We start from the raw sequence: 16,528 nt of genomic DNA on the forward strand, positions 1-16,528 counted from the left end.
ATAGCAGCTGCGGGGCCAGAAATGGTTAGCTTCAGCCCTGCGGCTCCTACCGCTATGGCAGTCGGAGTGTTACATTTGCCGGTTGGCGTCAGCCAACCTTCCAATGTCATAATGTGGCGGTAACCGCCAGCCTGTTGCCGGTACTACCGCCACATTATCTCCTTCCACCGGTGTCATAATGACCTCCTTAGTCTTTTTAAGTGGTATTGCAAGGGAGTTACCAGCTGAGCTATGAAGCTTGTGATTTTAAAGGACAGTTATAAAAAAAACTGTACTCTGTGCAGACTGGGTATCACTAAAATCTATATTTTGGAAAAACCTTTTTTAATCTTAAACCTTTTTTTGCATTTTGTTGTAGCCTACCTTATACTATGTGCAATGCAAGTTTCAAATAATTACTTACATATTCACAGTGCTTTCTGTCACAGACTGGGACCTTGTAACTAAACATACACAAGTCACTAGTCTTCACTGCACTAACTAGGAATTGATTCTGTGGCTCTCTGGTTACACACACTGACCTCTGCAGTGCATTAACTAATAAAGGTTTCATAATGTACGATAGTGCATTTTCCACTGATTAAATTAACTTGCATTTATTTTACATTTAAGCTTTGCCCATTTTATATGTGGTTACCTAAAGGTGAAAGACCGAAAAAAGTTACAGAATGTTTTCTTTTTTTAGCCTCTTCTTTGACCTACGCTTACTCACCCCGTCCCTTTTACATACATTAACACAGTTCTCATACTTTTGTGGATGCACTTCGAGCTCTGCACTGCATAGTACAGAAACACTCCTGTGGCAGTGTGATCCAGCCGCTTTAATACCTGCACCCATGTCTTTTAGATGCCTGGTGTTATAGCTCTACTACACATATTAAGGTTTAATAGTGGGTAAAATCCTCAAAGTTGTGCTTGCACTTATGGTATGTTAGGCTAGCAAATTGTAAATTTAATAAAGCACACTGTTGTCCAGAAATGGGTGTTGTGACGCTAGATTGCAAAAAAATGAGACAGGTCAGAGGGAGAGATAGCTTGAGGCGAAGTAAAAAGCCATGTTTTCAGCATTCTAAAATGTGAAAGTTGGCTTTGAAGCCATTATTGGGCAGCAGCGCGTTCCACTTTTTATGGAGCCACTTATGTACAGGTGCAACCTCCACGCTGACTACAATAAACAAGTTACAAAAAGTAGTCCACTGTTGGACAGGACTCCTGCAAAGTTTTAATAGTATGTAAATTGTTATGTTTCCTTAATTGGCCTGCGCAGTATTACCTCAGTCACTATTTAAAGACCTGGACACACTGGGCCTGATTCACAAAGGTAAACGTTCACTTTTATGCAAGTTTACTATTATTTGCTATTTACAAAGGGATTTACGAGTAGTATCATTACGAGTGCAGAGTCTCTGCACATTGACTCTACGCTCGAAAAGATACTACTCGCTAATCCCTTTGTGACTAATAAACAATGGTAAACTTCCACAGCAGTGTCAGTTTACCTTTGTGAATCAGGCCCTCTCTTGTTGGCAATTTGGAAATGTAGAAGGAGTAGGGTAACACTCAACAAACTAAGACTCCCACAGCTTAAGGTGGGACTGGGAGCTCCTCGTTATGAATACTACTGTGTGCCACCACAACTCCAATTTGATGCAAAATGGACTCCCCTCTATGATGAACCAGAAGTGGAGTACCTACTGGTGGCAGTGGTACCGGACATACTACAGTGTGTGATATTCAGAGCAAGAACTAATGGCAGGCAAACTCCTAGTAGCAGGTTGCTCTGATAGATACACCAAGTTGAAGGAAGTTAAAGAAATATACATCTATGAAATTCTGTTTAGTTGTCTAAACCACTGGACATGGAATTTGTGACAGGCATATGGGAGAAATTATTGTTTGAAACAACAGGGGGCATGTATTCATAAGGTATGCTTAGGGGTTTTGTGGTGTGTGGGATATCACTGGGACAACTTTTACCTTGGGCATTGATGCATCCTGCAAAGGCCACATAGCACAGCGGCAACATGTAGTCGCCAACAAACAATGTTACAGGTAAGACTGGCACAGGAAACAGAATGTAGAAGCGTGGTACATTTATAGAGCCAGATTATGGAGGCTTTGGGCCAACCACTCAGTGTTAAATATACTCAGTGGAGAATCCTTGAATAGGGAGTTGAGTGGTGATGACTGGGACAAAATAGTGGCATACTTTATTTGTGTTTTTTCTAGTCACAGTTGATTCATACTGGTTCAACCCAATTCCTTGAATAGGGGTTGCACCACACCCTTCAGAATTAACAGGCTATTCTGAACAGGTTCAGGTGGTTGCCCCAGATGTCATTAACCCAATATAGACCACTATACATGGAGATGCCCCATTATAGATGAGTGCCCTACTGAGATAGCTCCAAAGATTAGCAAAGTTGTAGATACACCAGTGACAGCATCGCTGGAGACGTGCTTCTTGGGAGTAATTCCACATCTGGAGTATAAGGAGGGGGGCCAAGAGAGGCTTTGTAGACTCACACTGGTCCTTGAAAACACAGAATAGCAATGGACTGGGAGTCAGAAGGGGTCACTTTGGTTAAGGTGTGGAAAGTGGTAGAGATAATAATTCAGTACTCAGTACCCATCAATCAGGAGTTATAAAGCGTGGCTAATCGTCCAATAGGGTATTCAGGCACTTGCAGGTCCCGGAAGCTTATGTGAGCAGGCAGAAATTGAGGGCCATACGGAATTCCGGAAGTGAGGTGATGGTCTGTAGGTGTGTGGGGAGATTGTTCCAGGTTTTTGCTGCAACATGAGAGAAGAAGCATCCTCTACTTCTGCTTCAGCAGATGCAGGGATTATGGGTTAGTGAAAGGGAGGCAGAGCATAGCCTCCTTGACAGTTGGTGGAACTTCAGGTGGTGGTTAATGTACGTAGGTCCTTGGTGTGTAGAGATTTGTGTGCCTGGGTCAGCAGCTTGAATTGGCAACTCTCCTATATGGGAGCCAGTGGAGTTGCCTGAGGTGGGGTGTAATCTGGGTTCATCAGGGAAGGCAGAGGATGAGTCTGCCTGCAGCGTTCTGTATGGTTTGAAGTCTCTGTAGCAGGTGCATAGTGATTCCTAGAGGGTGTTGCCATAGTCCAGTTGGCTGGTGATGAGGGCCTGTGTCTCGTGTGTAGAGGTAGCCACTTGAAGATCTTACGTAGCATGTGCAAAGTGAGGAAGCAGGCGGAGAATACAGCGTTGATCTGTGATTTCATGGTGAGCTTGTTGTCAATGATGACTCTGCGGTTTCTGTGTAGTTACAGGGGGGTGGGTACGGGTCCTAGGTTTGATGGCCACCAGGAGTCGTTACATGTATTTCTGCTGTTACCAAAGATCAGTACTTCCGTCCTGTCTGTGATTAGCTGCATGCAGTTCTTTATCCAATCAGTCACGCTTGTCATACATCTGTGGAAGCCCACTCTGGTGATGGAGGGGTCATCGGTGAGTGAGAGGATGAGTTGGGTGTCTGCTTAGGAAATTATGTTGAGACCGTGGGATCTGACAATGTTGGCCAGCACGGTCATATATGTGAAGAGCGTGGAGCTGAGGGATGAATCCTGGGGTACACCGCAGGTGATCTCCTTGGGTTCAGAGATGAAAGGTGCAAGGAACCCATGAGAACAACACAATGTGCAAAATTAGATGCGTGGAGATCCACATTAGAGACTTGGAGAAGAGACCCCCCATAAATAATATTAGCTCCCTAAATTGTGCTTCTCTCCATGAATGACACTGTCTGAAACAAGAAGTGCTGTAAGAAGTAGTGCATCGGAGAGGGTCTGACGTTAGCTTCTGTTTCATGTGCTAACCATCCATGCTCACGCCTATTACAATGTGTTACACCAGAGTAGATGATGATAATGATGGTAAAGTACATACCAATGTGACGGATTTGAGTTTAAATGTGAAATTCGAAAGTGATTGGAAATATTGAAGAAAGATGTCTGTAATGTGGAGCTTTGTTACTTGAAAAATATGTTGTTTTTAAAACAAAATACGTGGATCACTGCTAGAATATATAGAAAAATATAGGGTCTCATTACAACTTTGGCCGGTGGCGGAGGCTATCCTCCATACTTGCCTGTCCAGAAGACTGCCAGTTTGGTATTCTGCCAGCTGGCCCCATTATGAGTTTCTCCCTGGCCCAGCGGGAAACTACCCGCAACTTTGACGCCTGCTCGTAATAGTGCAGGCGACAATGTTGCGGTGCATCGGGTGCGAAAGCACCTGTCGTGCTTTTCACTGCCTGTGGCAGATTCAGACCTTGGCGGATTCAGACCTCCGGCACCACTAGGCCATCGGCCGACACAAATGTGACCGTGCCGACGGTCCGAATGTGGCGCTTTCGCTGCAGTTGTAATGTGGAGGGCAGACCACAGCATTGGCGGCGGTCCGACTGCCACCACGAGTCAGGCAGTCCTATGACCGCCAGACTCGTAATGACGGTCATAGTGTGGACAGAATATTGTATCAAAAATATATTGTATATTGTATCAGAATATTGAGAAGGTAAGGGCACATAGTTAACTATAGATTTACTATTCTTAACTCCCCATCGGCCCACCTTGAAGATACATATGTCATCAAGGTACATATATGTGGAGCTATGTACAGTAAAACTTTGCTTACCCATAGAAATTTACCTTCACAAAATTTTTGTCCTTCATATTCTTGACTGAATATTTTGTCCCATGATATTTCTGTTTCTGATATTCTGTGTAAATGTCATCATAACATACCGTAGCACTACAGCATGATGCTACATAGCACAAAGCCACATAACATCATAGAGCATTGCATAGCTTGAAATACGATCACATCAAAGCATAACATAAGCAAGCATAGCACAGCACTAGTTAACGTAGTACACCCTGACATAACACAGCATAGCACAATGCACCCTCACATAGCACAGCATGACCAAACTTTACAGACCCTAACATATCACAACATATCACTCCATATCAATTTTTACACCACATCATAACTTAGAATGTAGCATACTATAACATATCACACTTTAACAGATTGCAGCACAGCATTACACAGCATAACTCATCACAGTATAACAAAACCGCATAGCACAGCACGACACAGCATATCACATCCCAGCATGACAAAACATAGCACTGCATGACACAACACAACACACTCTTATATAGCATAGAACAGCATTACAACATAGCATAGCAAAGCATAGCCTTGCACAACACATCACAACATAAAAAAAAATAACACAACTTACACTGCATGACCCATCATGACACCTTAACAAAGCATAGCCTAGTATAGCATAATATAACACAGCATATCATAACAGTACACTGCACAACACAGAACAACGTAACATAGCACATCCTAACATAACAACACATAATAACATATATATATATATATATATATATATATATATATATATATATATAGGTATACATATATATATATATACATATATCTCACTCTTTGTATCTCACTTTCCTGTTGATCTTCTTTCCACAGCACTGACCGATCGTGAAATTACGGCCCAATCAATGATCTTCATATTGGCTGGCTTTGAGACCACCAGCACTACCCTTTCATTCTTGTCCTACAACTTGGCGACCCATCCTGACGTTCAGCGGAAACTGCAACAGGAGATAGATACCCTCCTACCAAACAAGGTGAGCCGAAGTTATCTGCCGAAGGAGGATGCTAAAGGGACTACTTTGAAGGACTTGAAGAACGGCAGACAGGATATCTGCTAGTGTTTAGAGGATGTTCTATTCCCATCCGCCCTAATTGGTGACCGAAGTAGGTTTTTGTTTTAAAACTTGAAAAGGCAACTTTAGCCACCAGACTCTAAACACATTTGTCACACAGTGCTTGGTGTCATTGGCACCTTTTGTGGGTGTAGAGAAGGTGTCACTTGCCTGGTCCTCTTTTCGTCCCAATAAATATGGTTAAAGACGGGCCAAGAGAGTTAACAGCTATCCTGGCTGGTGCCCAGTACACAGATGCTAGCTGTCGTAGCAGGTTTAAAAAAGTTGCAAAACACCCCTTTACTGCCTTTGGGCAAGACAAGAAGAGGGCTCATAATGAAACTGCTCCAGCCCCTGGACCAATAAAAATATGGGAAATTCCTCTCCACAGGTCCTTCTTTTAAACTATGGTAGTAGCTGAAACAACCTTCTTGGCCCCTAGGTGGGATGGATGTGGTGTTTGGGGAAGAAAAAACTCCTTCCTACTTTTGTGCAAGACTGCACTTTGACAAGGTTGGTGGACAAAAGAATCCTTCCAGACCTCTGTAAATAAATACATCGGAATATTTCCACCTCTTGGGAAGGGCAGGGGGAAGGTAGGGGCGGAGACCATCCTCCCGGCACTTTGGTATGGTCGGGGAGGGGTGCTGGAAAACACAGCATCTTGTACCTGCCTCAATAAAAAAACAATTTTAAGACTGAGAACTGCCTTTCTTGCCGTTGGGCAAAAGTTGGGCTGATAGATGCTGGTGCCAAATAACTCTATATAAACAGTGACCATAAAATGTCCTTGAAACGGCCCTCGAGATTTGAATTTTGAACTACACAGAAGTGTCCTTCCTTCCCAGAGCAATATGAAGCTTCTCAAAACCTCTGAATGCATTTATATCAAATAAAAAAAACACACTCTGTCCTCATGTAAGCCTGGCATTGACCTTTCGAACGTTTCTCTACAGCCTCAGCTAAAACGTATGTATGTAATCAAAATGGTAAGCTAATGTGTTGCAGACCCTCTGCCATATATATGTTTTCCACCTTCACCAATCGGGTTCTAATTTTTCCAGTGTCAACTAACAGAACTGCATCTTTGTAACACTTTTCTTCAGATTAACCAAATGGGACAAACGTAAGGACGAAAACAAAACAAAATCGTACGGATTAAATTGTAATTTATCATTAGGTTTTAAGTGTTAAAACCTAAAAACTTATGACTTGGAAACGGCTACGTTAAGGTTTACACAACACCTTAACTCTGCCCTTGACCAAATTTGTGACATCACAGTAACCTCACAAATTAAGATAATTACGTGAGCGCTTTCCTATCACTACTTACAGAAATTTGAGACGTGCAGGCTTCAGAAAATGTAGTTTAATTTTGCAAAGAGCAATGTCTAAAAATGTTATTCACTGTGGATCTTTGGATGTTTTACTTTTTTTGTCTATTTTGTCATGTTTTCATTAGTGCCCCTGTGTATGCAAAACAGAACCCAACCTCGTCAATCTTGGAGTGATAACATACTTACCAAAAGTGGCACACACATTTAAAAAAAACATAAATAGGGAAACTGTTTCAGTTAGGAAACCTCTTAAATGTAAAAGTCTGCTATTGGTACCTCTTGGCCAAAAACAGCAATGGACACCAACAGTCCAAGTAAATGTCCCAAACAAACTGACAATATTGCAACACCAGTGGCGGACAACTTAGAGGGAGGCGTGGGGCCCACACACACACAGACACACACACATGCACATTCACACCCATGCACTCCCATGCAGACAGGTGCACACACACCCATTCCCAACACCCATTCACAAATACACATGCATTCATACAATCACTAATGCACCAAATGGTCACTAAAAACACTACTCTTACCTGCTGCAGTTCTCAAGGAGGGAACCCTGTGAGGACCCAGGAGGGTTGGGGGGTTGGGACTCCTTTCTCCTACCTCGTCACAGAGTAGGATGGGATCAGAGGAACTGCTAACCCCACCCACTCTTTGACGAGGCATTAGTGACAAACATTTGAGTCTGGAAACTTCATGGCTTAAAACATAAGTGCCCAGGTATGAGGCTATCACTGCTGCTGTCCCTTTGCATGAGGCGGCCAGCCTCAAGGACCTTACCCAATGTGAGGAGATTATGTCCCCAGGAGCTGTGACATCCTCAGCCCAGAAAAGTTCAGTTCAGGCAGCCAGAAGCCAGCAAATGTGGCACATATCTAGTTCCTGGCTGCCTGACCTGAAAATAAAAAGTGGCTGTCAGGCTGACCTTTGCTCAGGCTGACATATACTCTTTATGTCCAAAAGGTGCGGGGGAGTAGCCCTTCCGTCCTTAAGGACGGGCCAGAGCTGTGAAACACTGAATTAATTTTTGTTAGTAGTTCATGTTGCTTATTTGTTTGAAACCCTTAAAGAGGACACCATTGACATTCTCATGGAAACTGATAACTCTTACAAGAATGTGTCCAAATCAACAACAGTTCGAAAAAAAATGTTATATGCAATGATGCTATGTGTAAATGCAATTTGTTACATGCAACATATACACCAATATTTTCTTCATAAGTTTTGCTCAAGTCTCTACAGTCAGATTGCAAAACAGTATCCAGTACAAAACAAAGTGTCAGCAAAATCTTGTCAAGTAACACAAAAAGAAAAAAACTCAGTATGGCCATGGGTTAAAGGCAGCGTGTTGGGTTAAAAAATATACAAGAGCCCATGTAATTGTACAATATAACTCTTATCAAAGTCACAATATGCTTCAGGAACTTTGAGTTCATTAACCCAAGCATCACCAAACTCATTTAATGAGGAAGAGCTAGTTATGAAAATCTACCAAGAAAATGGTAACAATCAAATTGATGAAACAAAAGTTGAATATGTGAAGAGCCAATATAAGCAGTCAATACTTGATGCCAATGAACATCTGATGCAGTAATCCAGTAAAGGTATGGAAATTCCACCAGGGGTCTCTTTAGAATTTCAGAAGAAGTTACGAGAATCCATCAGCTGGATATATCTTTGAAATTCCCTCCCAATACTAAGCTAATTGAGAAGATGACATATGGCAGCCTGCATCTTTTTTTATTTTAATTTTTGCATTTTGAGCAGGTAAAAACAAAAGTGGATAGATTACAATTTATAATTGCAATAGGGCTAGTATACACATAATTCAAGCATTCAGCATCTTCTCATAAAGCATGATAGTAAATAAAAACTAAGGATACATCAAAAATTCTTAACCGTTCATATAGTCGGTTGCAAAACTATGCCTACCGGATCATATTACTTCATTGGTGATTCATCTAAAATGTCTCATTTGTATCATTCCCCCTCCCACATGTTTTGGAATTACAGTTCTTCCCTTTGCTTTCACCTGTTTCTCCTTATACACCCAGCTCTCAAAAGAAGGAACTTCCTCCATCTTCCATTTTTGAAGGATTTAAGATTTAGGGCCAGATGTAGCAAACGTTTAGCGAGTCGCAAACGGCAAAATTTGCCGTTTGCGACTCGCTAAACGCGTATCCCAATGCAGAAATGCATTTTGCGAGTCGTTACCGACTCGCAAAATGCATTTCAGACTCGCAAATAGGAAGGGGTGTTCCCTTCCTATTTGCGAGTCGCATTGGGATGCAATACCATTTGCGACCGCATATGCGGTCGCAAATGGCATCGCAGTTACCATCCACTTCAAGTGGATGGTAACCCAATCGCAAATTGGAAGGGGTCCCCATGGGACCCCTTCCAGTTTGTGACTGGACCCCAAAATATTTTTTCAGGGCAGGGAGTGGTCCAAGGGACCACTCCCTGCCCTGAAAAAAAAACCGAAACTAAAGGTTTCGTTTTTTTTTGAAGTGCAGCTCGTTTTCCTGTAAGGAAAACGGGCTACACTTCAAAAAAAAAAATACTGCTTTATTTAAAAGCAGGTCGCGAACATGGAGGTCTGCTGACGTCAGCAGGCCTCCATGTTAGCGAGTGCCTATACTCGCAATGGGGCCGCAATTTGCGACCCACCTCATGAATATTCATGAGGTGGGTCATTGCGACCCCATTGCGAGTTGCAGTCGGTGTCTGAGACACCGTACTGCATAGCGATTTGCGACTTGCAATTGCCGTTTTGGTACATCTGGCCCCTAGTCACCAACAATGCTAAGAAAAAGAGTTGTTTTTGGTACTGGGATAAGCTTAATGTGTACATATCCCAAAGAGCGCTCCCTAGAGATCAGGTACAACTGTACCCTAAATCTTGTCACCAATCCACTGGAAAACCCTGTTCCAAAAGTTGAACAAGACAGGGCGAGTAAAACATCCATGGAGCCAGTCTCCTTTGCTAAGCACACATCTGAAACATAAATTGGATACAGATGAAAACATTTTTTGAGGTAAGAGGCCGTATAATAAATCCTTCATTCAGTGAAAAGGGTTATTCTTTTGTAGATGGCTCCTCTAATGGCTTTATGGGCCCATTGATTGTATTGACTCCAGGTAGAGGAAGGGATCCCACACCCAGTGGAGAGTTTTATTTAAGGCAGCCAGAACCAATTTGGTGTGTAGTTGTATTCGTATTTGGTACCATTTGCCTAGTCTGGTATAGCATAATAGGTTTAACTAAAGGAAGGCGCTAATGTATCCCTTAAAGACTGATTTTTTTGTAGACAGATTTTAAACTGGAGATATGTAAAAAGCACCACGTCCAGAATTTCCAGATTGCTCAATTAAATCTGTCTCCAGGGCTTCATCGGCCATAAACAAGTCATTAAAGCACTGCCTCCCTGGTAGTAGATTCTAGAGTGCATTGACAAAACACTCGACAATGGGAGAAGTGGGTGGAGGGGGTGTTGAACGGTCCAGGTAGGGGGCCCAGGGTGGGTGGGACTCCACGGCAGGGAGGAGAGGGAGGATGGGTCTTGGGAGGTATCAGAGGGGGAGAAAGAGCAGGTAGATCAATTAGGGTAGGGCGCTATTATCAAGCCTGGAGTCCGAGAACTTTAGGATATTTGTAAATATGTGACAGTAAGATGCCAAACAGGATGAGTTCAAGCATTTTTTTAAGCAGTCATTGCACATCTTCAAACAATGAGTAGAAAGTTCATTAAATTAGCTACACACAATGTTAATGGGGCCAATAATAAGGTCAAACCTAAATCCACACTTAAAGCACAGGTAATCCTTCTCCAGGAATTCCATCTGAAATTAGAAGCTAAGCCCCCTAAAATGCAGAACTTCATCACTCAATCATTTTTTGCATCTGCAAGTGTGGCAGTATGTGGTGGTGGCTGTTTTGGTCTCTCAGAACTTTACGGGGAAAGTCTTAACATTTATTAGGGACCTAAAGCAAGATGGGTATTTTCGTTAATTTGAAAATAGGAACTAAACTTGTTGGTATAGTTAGCTTTTATGACCCTAAAGAGGATAATGTAGCCACTCTTAAAGAAATATACAAGATTTTGCTTTCATTCTCTGGCCTTTTGGTTATAGGGGGTGATTTCAATAGTTTGCAGGACTGAAGGCTAGATTCATTCTGTAAAAATAAAGCCCAGAATATGCCTAAGGCCTCTATATTTTAAAACCAAAAATGGTTAAGGACCTGGCATTGTTAGACTCCTGGTGAATAGAACATCCTCAAACTCAGGAGTTTACCTGTTTCTCTAAAAGGTTTAATTTAGCCTCAAGGATATATTTTTTACCTTCTTGTTTCTCATCAATAGGTCAGGAGGAGTTCAGGTATACTCTTTAATACTTTTTCAGACCACTCAGTTCCCTTTATTGAGTTAGATATCGTTTCGATCAGGTTAAAAGACTGCAATGGCCCCTTGATAAAACTCTGCTAACCGACGTTGGGTGGCGATCAGTTATGAAATCTACCCAAGTGGAATTTTTTGTGCTGCAGCCTACATCTTTATAGGTACCGTACCGATAAGGTAAAGAATGGCAGAATGTCAACAACAGTTCTTTAACCAAAATATCCAGTTACAAACTATTTATACTATTTATTTCTTCCATGTTCTTCAGTCCATGAGTAATAGAGTTCATGTTATCAGTCTACCAGCATTCCTTTCTGTTTGGTATTACAGCGATGTTACCTCCCATGACTAGTCGTTTTTGACATACCACAAATTATTAAGGCCAATTAGTTTTCACTGTGGCGATGATTGTGTAAAATGTACTACTAGGAGAGCATTTTCAAACTTGTAGCATATACTTTTCTGAGGTGAAACTTGAAAATATGTCCTTTGTGTTTATATCACATAGATGCGTTGTCAGGGCAACAAATGCTGCACAATGTTTGTATTGCAACTACAGTGACAGTTTACTTGAAAGACATTTGCCTATGAGTCAGTGTTTTTGTATTCATAGAAAATGAATAAACAGTAGAGTTACCACATTTGTAGCGGTCAATCACTGTCAAGAGGCCCCAGTTGGGCCATAAGTGTAGTATTCTGGATCATAGATCTGTAGATTACTTGCTATTCTTCTTTAAGGCAAACTTAGACACTGCTATATTAGCTTGCCAACAAACAGCAAGTGCTAATGCTTCACAATCTAATTAGCAATTAGATTCAAATCTGAAATGAAGGTCGAACAGCTAGAAGGTTGAAGGTAGAAGGTAATTGAACAGTTTTCAGATTGTGACTGATACTTGCGTTCAAAAGGAGATTCCCTAGGGCAACATTATGTCCAGGTGAGAGCCTGTCTACTGAGGCTTTTGAGACAGCCCCTGCTGTGTACTCCTGTGAAATAGGTCTGCTATAGCTTCTGTGGGAGTTGCATTAGAATTATTTGTGGATAGAATCCATAACTGCATATTAGGATGGTCCAAATTACCCTAAAATAAAATTTTAGACATTAGTTGCTAAATCTGTAATTCTTCTCTTAAATACAATTTAAAGTAAACTACATAAAGTGTATTTTACCACTGCATTCATTAAATAATAAAGTAGATCAATACCAGCCTATTACACACAATGATTACATAACAACCTTCAACCTACTGTACTAATGCAAACACTATAATCTGTAATATTAATGGATAATGTAATCTATAAAATATCATCCAGTATTAACTATTCTATTAGATTATTTAAAATATATGGTCCCCAATGCCTATGCTCTCTTCTTAGCTGTTAAGCAACGTTTTCTTCTGGCATTAAGTGCCAATCTTTTAAGATAATAGCTATATCATATTACCACTTTCAAACTAACAGCCATTTACCTCATATACTAAAAAGCATTTGGTTTCGCCATAATATGTATGCCTGGATTATCATATATTTGATGGGCAGATTTACCGTACAGCACCTTAAGGCATTTTTTTGTGGAAACTTTCAGTTTGGTTTTTTACTTAAAATCACCCACATTTTGCCTCAAAATAAGAAAGTGTCACTAAAGTCCTCTTAAGCCACAGAACCCAATGAAAAAGATATCCTATTAAATAATTTCAATCAATCAAAGTAGTACTAAAAGTCTTGAAACACCTTCCATGATAATATCTAGTCCTAAAAATAGTCTTTCAATGCTAGCCATCTCTACTTAAATCATGCCATGAAGAAGCAATGAAGACAAACTATGGTTCCAAATCTTTTCAAGCACTGGCACAGCCAACAATTTCAAATTTCAGTAGTGTGTGCAGACAAGTAGTCCACCCATTGTTTGATAAAACAATGTCATGGGGGTTGGCCAGTGGTATAGCTATAAAAACTGTGTCAGGTGGTTTTATGAATGAAACATTGAATTTTGTTGAAAGCAAAACAAGTTTCCAGCAATTTGTTTGAATGTAAAGAAGTTCCTCTACTTTGATCTTGGTATGTTCTGGTCTGAGGCAGCCAAGCAAACACAGGCAAGTGTTAGTCTCATTTGCAAGATACTTATGCCCTTGTTATGTAATAAGAGTTGGGGCCAAAAGTTTTGTTCAGAAGCCAGTGCAGAATACCACAGTTGCCTGGGCTTTTTGACACCCTACCAGAATCACTCACCACCTCTATCTCAGTCTGTTTAATCTCCCTGTGTCACTGTTTTACATCTTTCTCTTCCTCTTTTTCTACCCTTTTTCTGTTTTTCTCTTTTATGCGACGGATCGCTGCCTGTTGGGGAAAATTAAGTGCTTGTCCCAAAAATAAGTGCCTCTGGGCATTACAGGGAGCTAACAACTGGCCCACACATGGACTGTCAAACCAGCTCTTAAGGCACTGCCAGATTGTCTTTTTGGCATGTCTGACCCTCTATTTAGAAGCTAATGTTGTGTAAGAGGCTACATTGGCCACTGGCATAATGTATATTTCTACAAAAATGTGGTAATTGAGGCCTGTGGTGCTGCTTGTGATTTTGCTGATGTTGACCATGTGAGGATGTACAAAGCAAATGCCTTTCCGCAATTCTTGACTCAGATCGTAGACAATTTAGCCGTATGATATGCTTAATGGTGTTGAAGGTAGCACAGATGTCAAACTGAATCAACCAGCATGTATGCATGGTTCCATGGTGTGACTAGTTCTGCATAATGTCCAATTCAATATTTTTGGGTTGCTTAATTGGAGATCGAACCCAAAACAGAACTCACAACACTTTCTTCTCAGACACGTACCCCTTGATATCAAGTGCGTTTTTTAATGAAAACGTTGGATTTGATCTATATTAAGAGTTGCAATGTGAGCCTGGTTTCAAGCAAATTTTCTTCACTCCTTATGCTTGAGATAGGTCAATAGTCTGTTTGTGGTGTGCCTCAGTTATTAGAGAAAATCATCTATATAGTTTAATTGATGAATGAATGAATGGATTAATACAGCGCACGGCTCCTTGGAGAGTGTCCTGGCTCTGAGAGCAAAAATGATATGCATCCAGAAACAGGTGCCCCATGCCCTAGAGGAGAAAAGCCAAGTTTACAATTGCCTTCTAAAGGCGGCCTGAAGAGGAATTTTGCACAGATCTCAAGAGAGATTTTTCAATGCTTTAGCAGCAAAAAACAAAAAAGTTTTGCCACCCTTCCTCAAGCAAATAATGCGCAAATAAGGAGACAAACGTGCCATTGCTGGTATACTCATATTGAGAAAGTAGGTTGTGCAAATGTGTGAAGAAGAAGACAGATTTTTGACATCCTACTACTTGCTGGATTTAAATGGTGGCATTCAATCTAAGATCGTTTGTGAGGGGAACGAAGAGGGTAATAGTATTGAGTTCCCACCTGCCCCTTAAAGATTTTAAGATTACTTATGACAAGTTTGCAGTTTTGGCAAGTTGGGACAGAAAGTGAGATTGCTAGGAAGGACCTATTTGTACTTGCACTAATAAATATGGTATAACATTTTATCAGGGGCAGTTGAATTTTTTTCTATTGTTGAGTTCGTGTTTTGCAGTGGTACTTCATTGTCACTGGTGAACCATTGGCTGGCCATAGATTTTGCACATGTGAACACATGACTTTTCAAGTAGGGCATGTGTTCAAGGGTCCATTGTCTGCATAACATACACTTGATAAATACATTTGTATCTTTCTGAAGCCAATCAACACAAAGAAACAGTGCACTGAGAAATAGGAAGTGTGTGGTGATGAATATGGATACGTTTGTATAAATCTTTTAAAGTTGACACAATTAACATTCAAATGTTTTGGGAAGGTGAGTGATCCAGAAAGACAAAGGCACCAGATTTGTAAGCCATCCACTTCAGGATTCTAGGCCCATCAAGACAATGTAAGTTCTTTATCTAAGAGCTGGCTGAGAATTACAATCTCTCGCACTGCATGGGTGATGTATTTGTGTCAAATAAGAACGCTGTAAATTACGTATAGTGTTTCAACTCTAACCTGTGGTATCCTCCGCTAATTGCAGGCTCCTCTTACATATGATGCACTGATGCAGATGGAGTACCTGGAGATGGCAATTAATGAGACCCTCAGAATGTATCCCCCTGGAGGACGACTTGAAAGAGTCTGTAAGAAGACCGTGGAGGTGAATGGAGTAACAATTCCAGAAGGAGTGGTGGTAATGATCCCCTTGTATCCGCTGCAACGGGATCCGGAGTATTGGCCAGAACCGGATGAGTTCAAACCAGACAGGTATCATTCACATATGAAGGGTGCAAGAAGGGGAGACAGAGTGGTAGTGAGGACATCTATCAATATTATTGCCAATTATCAATGATTCAGGTAACTGAAGAAATAAGGGCATAGTGAATAGGGAAACTAGCATGTTAGAATTGAAATGGTTTCTTATGAGCACAGTTAGATTGAACTAAAAGTGGAGTCTTTTACGACACACATCTTGCAGACATAATTATGTTTTAATCAACCATAAATGTATACGTTAGAAAACATTGTGAGATCTCGTATTTTCTAACTCCAGTTAACGACAATCACTCAATTAGTTACACTGTTCCTCTCCTGACTTAAATCAATGTAGGCAATGTCTTGTGATTTAACATTATGGGCCCCTTTATGAGTTTGACGAAGGGAAAACTCTGTCCGCCAAACTCCGACAAGGTGGCTGGCACTCCTGCAGGAGCTATTGTGGATTTCTGCTAGATTGGCAGGCAGAAACTTAAGTTTCTTCCTGCTGGCCTAGTGGGAAACAGGCTACAGCATTGTCTCCGGCTCGTACTCGAGCCGACGGAATTGCTGTCACCTGCAGGGTGCACCAGCATCCTCGCAATGTTTACTGCCTGCAAAGCAGACACTGAACTTTGCAAGGGTGCTGGCCGGGGGGGCCCTGCACTGCCCTTACAAATTGCATGGGCAGTGCAGCCCCCCGTGGGCCCCTGCA

General features: G+C 41.4%; 1 protein-coding gene across 1 annotated transcript in view; it reads left to right on the top strand.

Annotated features, from left to right (window-relative positions):
- The window catches only part of LOC138261212 (cytochrome P450 3A21-like), a 184,025-nt gene that overhangs the window by 135,319 nt on the left and 32,178 nt on the right, over positions 1-16,528 (top strand). The window contains exons 10-11 of the mRNA XM_069209965.1: positions 5,534-5,694; positions 15,599-15,825. Of these exons, the coding sequence (XP_069066066.1) occupies positions 5,534-5,694; positions 15,599-15,825 (388 nt within the window). The remainder of the gene's footprint in view (positions 1-5,533; positions 5,695-15,598; positions 15,826-16,528) is intronic.

Source organism: Pleurodeles waltl, chromosome 10 (genome assembly GCF_031143425.1).
Source record: "Pleurodeles waltl isolate 20211129_DDA chromosome 10, aPleWal1.hap1.20221129, whole genome shotgun sequence".
Classification (NCBI taxonomy): Eukaryota; Metazoa; Chordata; class Amphibia; order Caudata; family Salamandridae; genus Pleurodeles; species Pleurodeles waltl.